This window comes from Culicoides brevitarsis, chromosome 2 (assembly GCF_036172545.1).
Source record: "Culicoides brevitarsis isolate CSIRO-B50_1 chromosome 2, AGI_CSIRO_Cbre_v1, whole genome shotgun sequence".
NCBI lineage: Eukaryota > Metazoa > Arthropoda > Insecta > Diptera > Ceratopogonidae > Culicoides > Culicoides brevitarsis.
Genome location: NC_087086.1, coordinates 25215239 through 25227333, shown reverse-complemented (window position 1 = coordinate 25227333; position 12095 = coordinate 25215239). Strand labels below are relative to the sequence as shown.

Below are 12095 nucleotides of genomic sequence, written 5' to 3'. Positions count from 1 at the left end.
TTAAAAACAATGCGCTCAAGCTTCTTTAAAAATCACAAAACAAAATCCTTCTTTACCTTGTCTAAAAATATCATTAAAAACACAAAGGGCGATCACGTGTCGTGCATAAAACATTCGAAAAAGGTACGTTGAAAATTTATCCTTTGATGCACTTTGATGTTCACTTGCTGAATTTTCTCTCTCTTTATGTGACACAAGATGCAACTTCCTTTGAAACGACATTTGAAGTACTTCCATGGAAAATTGTGGTGCGATGTGCGTCGATGTGGTTGTCATTAAATTGCTCAGCAAAGGTGGCACTAATGAAAACTTGACTGACAACTTTTCCGACTGACTAAAAAAATGCACCGCAAATCTTCGCATGAATTAACTTGCTCACAGTTTTTTTTTTCGTTCGTGTTTATGGCAAAAAAAAACAGCTTGTGACATTGCGTGCTGTTTGTGTCAAATTTCAACCACTAAATTAACACGCATTTGTGCGAGAAACGAGCAGAGGAAAAAAAGTAAACATCATCTACCCACGTTCGCAACGACAAATTATGATCAACATCAACGGAAAAACCACAAATTGAAACCGAATATGAATGAAATGGGTCAAAATAGATTTGCCGTAACGTTGGCCGAAAACGGAGAAATCATGGCAAAAACCAAATTGATTTGTGTGTGTGAGTGTGTTCCCTTTTTGTGTGAGGCAAGAAAACATTCAGGTTCGAAAGTAGGTCTACGAGAATTTGATTGTGGACACAAAATGTGTGGAGGGACCGACAAAAGAAGGTGTCTCTTTATAGTGCAGCAAATACAAGTAAAAGCATTTAAATTATGCACGGGTGTTCGTAATGGACAACTTTTCGATATTGCGAATGGAAACGTCTGGTACTTTAGTGTAAAAAAATTAAATGGACTCAAAATGTTCAATAGGACAAAAAGGTGCAATGGACCAAAAACTCAAAATGAGCGTTGGGTTGTAATTTTTTGAAGTGATCAAAAGCCTCCTTGTAACATCAAAAAATTTTCATAAAAAAGATTCTAATAATGTTAACTAAAAAATATTTTAAAAAATGTAAAAAATATATTCAATATCAAAATAGGTTAGCTTTTTAGGTTTTAGGTTAGGTTTTTTTTCTCTTTTAAAATTTATGAACATTTTAATCAATTTTAAACGGTTTAAGACCGATTTTCCATATAAAAATCCAAGATGTAACCAAAAATCTTGTATAAATTTTTTTTTCCGAAAATTCCTTAAAATTTATCCCAATGCACATTCTGAATTTCTTGTATAAATTTTTTAAAAATTAACCCAATCGCATCATGAGCTCTTAACCCAGTGCACATTTTGATGAATTTTTCCAAATGCACATTTTGAGTCTGAAAAAAAATTCGAGATTTTTTTCCAATGTACATTTGGAAATTTCGGCATAGATTACATTTTAAAAAATTTACCCCAGTGCACATTGTGATTTCGAAGGTAAAAATTTTTAAAATGTTTCTTCAATGCACATTCTAAACCTTTGACCCAGTGTCAAATTTAAATATTTGTCCCTATGCACATTTTGAAATTCGAAATTCAGATGTATACATTTTAAAAATGCTTATTGAAATTTCTCTAAAATTCCTGAAATTTCGCCCTAGTGTAAATTTAACAATTTCGACCTTAATTACATTTAAAAAATTTCACCCCAATCCACATTTTAAATTCAGAAGAATAGATTTTAAAAAGTGCACATTGTGATTTCAAAGGTATGAGCTTTTGACCCAGTATACATTTTAAAAATTTTGTCTTACTGCACATTTTGAGTCCAAAATTTTGTTTTTAATTAATTAATTCTCATAGATTTATAAAAATATCTTTAAAGAATGAAATTAAATCACAAAACCCTAACATTTTACACTGGAAACATTTGTTTTTGTCTTTTTTTATGATTTTAGCACGTCCCACTAATGCGACAACGACCGACAGAGAAAAGAGGCAAATGATTTCCGATCCCTGACACAAAAAGCACTCAAACAAACATTGCTCCACGTCCGCATTCAGGATCGTATCATTTTGATATAATTTATTGAAAAAGGAATAAAACATGATTGAATAAACATCAAACCGGACAAGGTTGTTTTTGCGTATAGCGCATATAGCTCTATGTATCGTTTGTTATTTTTCCTTATACGTTTACGGAACGGAGGAAACATTAAAACAAATATAAATTGTCATAAAATAAAATGCTTGTGATTTATATTTTGTATACATTGCCACGGAACCGAAGGAGGATGACGATGATGGAAAGCGCATGTAATTTCCTTTTATATTAGCTTCATAAAATAACAAATAATAAAAAAAAAATCGGGAACATTATTTGAACAAAGCCCATCCTCGTCATCAAAAAAATTGATAGAAAAGTTATTTTTTTTATCCGAGTCCGAAGGAAGGTAAATCCGATTATGAACATTGCATTTATTTAACGATTTCTAATCAATGCAAAAATATCCATTGGATTTTTTTCTGCCGTCAGATAATCGCCATAGACAGGTTTGCTTAAACTTTTAATGATTCATGTCCTTTCAAACAATTTTTTTTCTCTCCAGGCTTTTTATCTTTTGTGCAAATAAATGTCTTTTTCTCTCTAGTCATCGGAAGATAAATATATATGTGAACGAGACTGGAGGGATACTCTCCCAGACATGCAGCAGATTAAAGCTTATATGTCAATAATAAACGAACATCTAACTTTATTCTTCTTGTCGCACTGATCTATCTGGGAAATAAATGGATGTATTTTGTATCCTCTTTGCATTTATTTAATCTCTTGTCCTTTTAAATTGCGTCTATCGTCTCTTTTTCTCTCAACTATTGTAGATTATTATAAAATATCGTTGGAGCATGAATTTGGGTCAGTTAGAGAGAAAAAAGTAAAAAAAAATGTATTTGATCTTTTTTTAACGACCAAGACTCAAAGATAACTCATTTATAATTCAAAAGTCCGATTCCTGCCATCTTTGTTGCAGTAACCCTGAACGAATGAGAGAAAAAAAAATAAAAAAAAAATCTAATTACATTTGAAATGTTTCAATAAGAGAGCGAAACAATTTGCAATTCATTTTAAAACAATTTCATGTTGAAATCCAGAGAATATCAAGACATAAAACAACATAACTGCATCTAAAATGTTTATTTGACATAACAAATGTTACATGTAACTGTGAGGCAAAGCACTCTGTGTGTTTACATGGTAATATTATGATGTTTCGAAAGAACGACGACGACGATGACGATACAAGGAGAAAAATAGCAGCAGTCGAAAAGTCACATGAATTCATTTTCGTCGTGTACATTATGCGATGGATGGCGGAGTGCGTTTCGTGTAAACGTTTCATGAATATGTTAGATCAAATATTTATTTCACTTTATTTGCTTGCTCGGTGAAAGTTTTGGGCAACTGGTGTACTGAACGGACTGAGAAATTGGCGATTTTTAAAAATTTCAAATTTTTCAGTAAAACCAAACAAACAGCTTTCAAATTTCATGGGAAATTTTTCCAAATATTAATTAATTACTTTTTTTAGAAAGCCGAATTAATAATTTTTTTCAACAAATTTATTTTTTTATTTACTAAAAAAAAGTAATTTTGGAAAATTTTTTCATGAAAAATAAAATAAAACATTTTTTATTTTATTTTATTTTATTTATTTTAAATTTAGGGCAATATACTCTTACAAAATTCAAAAAAATAAAAAAAAAATTCTCAAAGAAAATAATAAGTATTTAAAAAATGTTTGCAATTTTGATAGTTTTGAAGACTATTCTCATCAAGTTATCAATTAATTATTTAATTTTTTTGTTATTTTCAATATTATTTTTTAAAAAAATCAGAAGCAAAAATTGAAAATTGGATAATTTTTATAAATTTTTTAAAATTTTTTTATAAATTTTTTAAGTAGGTATCAGAAAACAATTCATTTAAAAAATAATTATTTTGAGAGTTTTTTTTACTTTTAAATTTTAAATTTAGAAATAAATTTTTAAATAATTAACTTTATAATAAATAAACTGAAATTCGTTTAAAAATGATCTTTTAACGTCTAAAAACGTTAAAAAACAAGCAAAATTAGTATAAAAAATATTCTCAAATTAAAATCCTCATGGGACAAAATACAAAAATTTTAAATATTTTCGGATATAAAAATAAAATCGACATACATATTTACAAAATTTGAGATTTTTTTGGTAAAATTTAAATTAAATGATATTTTTATTAAATAAAAAAAAATAATTTGCGTTTATTTTTTTTATAAAAAATTTTGAGGAAATTAATAGAATTTTGATTGTCTAAAAAATGTAAATAAAAAAAACTTAAAAAAAATCTAAAAATTCGTTGAAAACATCAGAAATCCATTGCATTCCTTTAAATACGGTTGTTCTGAGCACCGACTTTTGCCATGTAAAAAATTCAAATTCCATGAGAAATACGAGAAGTTATTTGTTGTACTTTCGAAACGAAAAAGAGTGAGACTACAACTTGTCACATTTTTCGTTTCATTACAAACACCCTCGTCGTCTCGATAAATACATACAAAAAGGATATTCATTATAAATACGTTGCGATAACGAAAACACTTGCTTTGACAAAATTTTGAGTGTAAAATGTTTATCTACCGTGACAGCGCGACATATATAAACTTTTAAAACTGCTAACTCTTCCGTGATAAAATTTATCAATTTTTCGTCGTGTCTTTTTTTTATTTTTGTTGTGAGAAGAAATCCGTTTCTTTATGGAAATTTTTGCACATGAAAAATTTCGCTCTTCACGGCATGCGAAATTACATCTTCATTTTTCATGAAGCGCGCCACAATAAACAACGTCGCATAATTTTGCGCCTCCATGAAAGAGTCATGTTATGTATTGAAGTATGATTATTATTATTATGTAACGATGCAAAATTATGTAAACAAAATATGTAGAGCATTCAAGTTTTAAGAAAATTTCAACCTGCACACACACAACACATCATTATTATGCAAATTGAAATGCGAGAACACCATCAAGCGACGTTCTTTATATTTTCACACACTAGATTCCTAGTTTTCTTTTGCATGTGGAAATTTTGTGTTTCGCGCCATTTTTTATGTGAAAATTAATATTTAAAAAATTTATGCTATTTTTCACAATTTTGAGCTTGTATCGCCGTCGTCGTCACAATTTCTGCCTGAGTGCAAACACTAAAAAAAAAATAATATTGAAATATATAAATTTACCATAACGCTTCTCAAGGAGGAGGAGGAATAACAAGCACTTTTATACATTGTGCATTTTTCTACGTGGCGAATGATAATGTGCAACACTGCTACCGAGAGCAAACATACATGCGACGTGTGTGCATTATAAATTATATTTTTATACCTTGTACAATTTTTTTTTATGCATAAACATCATCATATTATTTTTTTCCTTTGTACTATAAATATACAAGGGAAATGATTGCGTCGGTCTATAATATGGCTCATACATCATTTTTCTTCTGTGCCTGCTCCTCTTCTTCGTCTGCTCTTTCTCTCGGTGTGTTCATATTTTTTTTTTAAATTATGTGGTTTTTCTTAAGAATAATAAATGAGAAAAGTAGGTAAAGAAGTTGAGTTTTTTTTTAATATGAAAAGGAAGAAATTAGAGCAGAATTTTCCAGAATAACTTGCGGAAAACATTCGATTAGTGCCACAAACATCGCATGCTCGCATAGAAATAAATTTAAAATAGTGGAAAATTACGCTTGCTTGATTTGGATTAAGAAGAATTTGATGAAATATTAATAAACTTATTTTTAAAGTTGATTTCTAGTTTGGTTTTTTTGGTTGGATTAATTTTCTAAATTCGTTATTCAAATGTTTCGAGTTTGGCAAATGAATTTTTGAGGTGTTTTGAGTTTCAAGCAAAATTTTTAAAAAACTAATTTTATCTTTAAATATTTTTTTTAAACCAAAAAATTTATCCAAATAAGGATTAAAATAATTAAAAAATAAATTAATAAATTAATTAATAAATTTTTAAAATCTTAGATGAAAATAATGATAATAGACATTTTTTAATATTTGATATTTAAACTGAATAAAAATTATCACAAAAACGTCTTATTGATGAAAAATTATTTGTTATTTTTTTTAATTTTTTTTTACCAAACTTTAAAAATTTAAAAAAAAAATAAATTAAAAAATATTTTTTAATTTTGAAAATTAATAATTTTTTTACATTCAAAATGAATTGAAATGAAATGAATTAAACAATTAAAATTGTTTAAAAAAAAGGTAAAAAAAATAAAAATTACTAAAAAATAATCGAACCTTGATTTTATTACATATTTTCTTAAAAAAATGACAAAAATAAATAAATAAAAAAAATAATTTATAAAAATTAAACTAAAATATATAAATTAAAAATTTTAATTGAAAATAATTTTTTTTTATTTTATTTTTAAAAAAAAATTATAAAAAAATGATACTTAAAAAAATCAAATAATTTTATATTTTTTTTTAATTAAAAATTAATCAAAATAAAATCAAGTTTTTCAAATAAAATTCAAAAACTTAATATGTTGTGGTCTAAAAAATGTGAAACTATATTTGCTTAATATTTTTATCGATTCGACAACAAAAAATCGAGATCATTCTCTACTAAAATTACATCATTAAAATGGCATTACTCCGCTAATATTCCCACCACCTTCAATAATAATTACAAAATAATGCCATATAACAAGCAAAAACTTAATTATATTTTGCCGAACGCCATGCCAATACCGGGCACAAAAAGCGCAGAAAAGAATTCTGTTTACGTAATTGATTCATCAATAATTTATTTAGTATTACTTGTTTTTGGGCTTGTAGCCGTATCTTAAAGCGAAAAATTATTTATTTTATATTTTATTATTATACTATTTTTTGGTTGAGCCGAAGCGAGAAGAAGAGGGAAAAATAAAAGTTAAACAATTCCATACAAAATTTATTACTTTTTTCTCTGTGTCATTCGGTCTTATAATTAGGGAATATCACGCGATTTTATTTTTTATTATTTCGGAAGAATTTATAACGAAACGTCTGGTGTGCTGTGCTGGTCGTGAGGCTATAAAGAGAAAGTTTTCATGTTCTGCTAGTAAGATACGGCTTATAAATGACACGCTGTTTGTTTGTTTGTGTGAGTAGCATAATTTTGAAACAGAAAAGTTTAATCGTCTATTTTCATTTTTGTTTTTCTGCAAAAAAAAAGTAACTTTTTTTGATAGAGAATGAACAAAATGATTCATGAAATGAATGGACCAAGTCGATGTCTGGCAAAGATTTGTTTCGCATTTTCATCTTTTTTTGTTGAGATGCGATTTTGGTTGGACTTAAGTGTCTTTTATCGATTTTTTCTGATTACTGGAATAAAGTGAGTATTTGTTTTCTGCGAAATTGATACAATTAAGGAAAATTCAATATTTTTGGTTTGAACCAATTAAAGTTGACAACAATCTATCAAGCAATCAAATTCAATCAAACAGGTCGAACTTATTTTAGAATCAACATGAAAACAAATTTTAAAATTTTCAGTAATTTGAATTTCATGTAAAAATTAACTAAATTTATATGGAATTTGGCAAAAAAATAAGAATAAAAAATTAAAATAGGAAAAATTTTAATTTTATGAAAATTAATTTGAAAAAAAAAATTATTACTTAGTCAATTTTAAATATTTTTTTTTTTTGATTTATTTCTTAGAAATTTTAAGAAATTTTAAATTTTTAAGTTAAAATTAATCTTATTATGAAATTTATTTTCTTTTTTAAATTATTTAAAAATTTAAAAGAAAATAAATATAAAAATTAAAACTAATAAAATTAAAAAAACAATTATTATTATTATTTTTATAAAATTTAATAAATCTATGATATGTTTAAATAATTAATTATATAATTTAAAGAAAATAATTTAATTAATTTTTTGAAAAAATTTAAGTCACGTGACCAAAATAATTTTATTTGATTTCCAATTTGGCAAATTTATAACGTTTTTTTTTAAATTAAGTCAAAATTGAGATTTAAATTGAGAGTAACTTGAAAGTTACTTAAAGTTAAAATTAATAGATATTATTACAGAATTATTATATTAAAAAATGTGAACAACCATCATTTAACGGTCATAAATACATAGCTAAATTTCATAAAATTATTTTTTTTAATAATTTAATTTTTTTTTTCTAAATAATAAAAATTAAATGAATTAAATTTAGTCACTTACTTAGCTAAATAAAAAAATGATAATTTTTTTCAAAAATTAATCATAAACAAATAATAATCAAAATAAATTCATAAACACTCAAGTTCCATTAAAAAATTTCTAACACAAAAAAATCTGACATTGACATTATCGAATTTTATGAAACAATAACTATTTTCTGCTTTTCATTCCATCATTTTGATGGCCAATACATTCACACATAAATCTTATTCACAGATTGATTCACAGAAAAAAAATAAGAAAAAAGATGAAAAATCTTTTCTCTATAAAAAAAATTGTTATAACAAGACAGATCTGTCTCTCACTTGTTCTACTAGAAAAAATCAACTTGCTAAGATATAAATTTATTTTGAAATATTTTTTTTTATGTGTTTACTGTTGTTCAAATAGAACAGATTCTTTACTCTTGTTTGCTTTTGTTTTTTTTTTCTCTCTTCGTTGTTTTATTTACTTACAACATTCTCCGAATGAATGTGACACAACAACAGAAGAACTACGGAATTTTTCGCCTTGTCTAGTTTCGTACCACCTGTATGCAGTTTCTATGCCGATGACAATCTTCTTGTTGTTTTATTTTTTGGAAAAAAAAAAATTAAATACAAAAAAAAACTACAAAAGTGATGAATATTTGTACACTCTCTTAGTGCCTCTTCTCTGCTGTACTGTTATACTCTATCACTTAAAGCCGACTGAAGATTCAATTAGGGAGAGACCGATTTTTTTGTTTCAATGTCAAAATCGAGACAATGTACTCGGAATTAAAGCTGGACATCGTATCTCGATGAAATGTTAATTTTAAAAGAGTAATGATGAATGGAACACGAAAAAAATCATTAGTATCGCAACGGCAACAGACTCGTTAATTACAGTCATTGTTAATTCATGTTTTTTTTTTTTTTGATAAAAAAAAAATCTTTATAAATTATGCGATTTAAAAAAGATAAAAAATAATTGCATAAGAATATTTCTCTCGGTGGATGCCGTGTTCCGGAAAATGTTTGTGAAATAATTCACAAAAGAGAAAAAAAATCATTTGAAACAGAAAAAAATAAGCAGCTTATTATCGCGCCAGCAATAAAATTTTCGCATAAAAATAAATGCATTTTTTTTAATTTTTAATAAAAATAATTTTAATGAAAAATACAAGAAAGTGCATTGTAAATATTTTTAATGTGAATGATAATAATAAAATAAAATAATATAATAAAATAATAAAAGATAATAAAATCGTAATTTATTTAATAGTAAATTCCTGTTAAAACTCTTATGGCAAAATAATATTTACAAAACCGATAAAAATATTAATTTCATTTAAAAAATAGTAAAAAAACACAAATATTGAAGTTATTAATTGACACAGGAAACAATGAATATTCTGCAATTTTATTTTAATTTTTACCATGTCACAATAATTCTGCAGGGCTCATTTCAATTTTTAAAATTGTACGGATATCCCGATGTCGTATCAACGTTATGCAACAACACGGTAAGTTATAATGAGCTTAAAATTATCTTTCTGTTATTAAAAGGTCCGTCGGGAGTGTAAGTTAAATTAATTTTTTTTTCCTCCCGTTCGCAACATTTCATTAATATAATAATGTGCAGAAAAAAAGGCAGCAGGGCACATTTGAGGGTTGCTTATTTGTTTGTAGGTGAATACAGGATAAGAAAAATGTTTACGCATCACATCTTTAATTTTCTTGCTTTGATTTTTTTTTTGTGTGCGTCTTCTCCTTCTCCGTTAATATAAAAGGCGTTGAGGATGATTATGAACACTTGAAAGTAAGCTCATAAGCTGCGATGTTGCGACGAAAGTGATTCTCGTGAATGGTTGAATGGAATGAAAAAAAAAACGGAAAGACATAATATAAGAGTATCATCGCAAACATTGAAAATAGCTGGAAGCAAGGGAAAATGAAAACAATATGTTCAAGTTCATGATTATTATAATGAAAACGAAGAAAAAATATTTTTCGTCAGTGGGGTTTTAGGTGAAAGCACGTTTTGACCTGAATTTTCAAATATTAAATAAGAAAATAATTTATATCGAAATTTTTTTAAATTAAGAATTTAATGAAAAATATTATTTTTGATTAAAAAAATTAAAAATTTAAAATAAAAAATTGGGAAAAATATATTTTTTAAAATTTCGGATCATAAAATTTTTTAAACTTAATTTTTTATGAAACTTAGTGGTAAAAATTAAATTTTTTAGAAGAATTTTGTTTCAAAATATCAATAAATTCAAAATTAAATTTTCTTAAATGTCAAAAATTATTATTTTGAAGTCAACCTCGTCAAATCGTATTTTAACATGAATTTTCTCTTCTAAAAATAATTAAATTAAAATAAAATTAATTTAATTAGCCTTTTTATAAAATTATTATTTTTTAATTTATTTATGGTTTGAAATTTTAATGAATTTTAAAGATTAAAAAAAATAATATTTTAAATTTAATGGTCTGAGAATTTTTAATTTTTAAAAAGAAAATAGAATAAAAAATCAAAAAATATTAATAAAAAAAAAATTAAAATCAAAAAAGCTCAAAAATTGTTAAAATTTTGTCATTCTGTACGCAAAAGTATTTTTAAAAAATTTATTCTGAACCATTTAAATTTCAAAATCTTGAATTTTATTTTTGATTTTCATTAGGAGCGGCCTAAATTATATTAAAATTTTAATCAATTAAATCAAAAAAAAAAAACAAGAAAATAAAATAATTAAAATAAATTTTATTTATTTATAAATAATATTATTATAAAGATTAATTTTTTTTTCTAAATTTTAAAAGTGGATTTAAGCCTCAAATTATTTTTTTTTTCTAAGGAAATTATTCTTTTAAAAGGATAGAAAAAATTTTTTTTTTTTACAGAAAGACAAAATTCTTCTTAAAATCCCAAATTTCTCATAAAATGCCACCAAAAAGAATAAACCTAAAATTGCCTCTGAAGACAGAAAAAGCATATTTAATTCTTTTCAGAACCGAAATAAAAAACGAGCAGTCCCTTAATAATATCTTAAAATGCTTAAAAAATACTTCTCATAAGCAAAAGCAAAACGCGGTCTATTTAATATTTTTTTTTCTTTCTGCCTTTAGTTTTGTTTTGTAATATATTTCGTTGTTGTTGTTGCGCTGTGTAAAACTGTTTTTTTTTTTTTGGTCGACATCCTCGTCGTGCATCGTTTGTCTTCCATTTCCCATACAGCGCGAGGAAGAAACTTTTGCAATGCATATTTTATGTAAAACTTGGTCCTTTGAAACTAAAACAAAGTATTTTTGCTGAATCTAGACGTAAACACGAGCACAAAGTAAAGCACAAAGCCGGCAAAAATGTGGAAAAAAAGGACAAAAAGGAATATTTCGCTCACAGTGTTTTTTTTTCTTGGTGTTTTGTCATTCATATTGTTTTTTTTTCGCAACTCGATTATACATTTAGATGAAAAAAAAAAGTTGTGTGTGTTCTAGGCATAAAACGAAGCAGAAAAAAAAATCAAATGGACTCTTAGACAAGAAAAAAAAAAATAAATGTCGAGAGTAATAGTGAGGAATTGTATAATAATCTAAGTAAAACAACCGCATACTTTTTTTTCTTTCGTCTCTTGTTTTTTAAGTGGGTTATTTGAAGAAAATATGGTTCTTTCGTCATTTGCCTGTTTTTTACTGGAATTATCGTTACTTTTTTTCTCGTCTCCAGTTTTCCTGTTTCCTAGAAATTTAGTGAATAATTTACTGAACGTTCTCGTGTGCGGTCTCTTATTATGATGATGATGATAAATTTCTACCTTTTCTACGGAGGAACGACGAAAACAACATCCCCACATATTTTTTTCTTGATGTTG

At 25.8% G+C, this 12095-nt stretch overlaps 1 protein-coding gene across 9 annotated transcripts in view; it reads left to right on the top strand.

Moving 5' to 3' along the window:
* LOC134832252 (collagen alpha-1(XVIII) chain) overlaps positions 1-12095 on the top strand; it is a 101299-nt gene that overhangs the window by 66650 nt on the left and 22554 nt on the right. For 8 of the 9 annotated variants that reach the window (XM_063846233.1, XM_063846236.1, XM_063846231.1 and 5 more), the window contains exon 4: positions 9675-9740. The exons of the other annotated variant lie outside the window; for it this stretch is intronic. In XM_063846233.1, coding sequence (XP_063702303.1) covers positions 9675-9740 — 66 coding nt within the window. The remainder of the gene's footprint in view (positions 1-9674; positions 9741-12095) is intronic. 9 annotated transcript variants of the gene reach the window in all.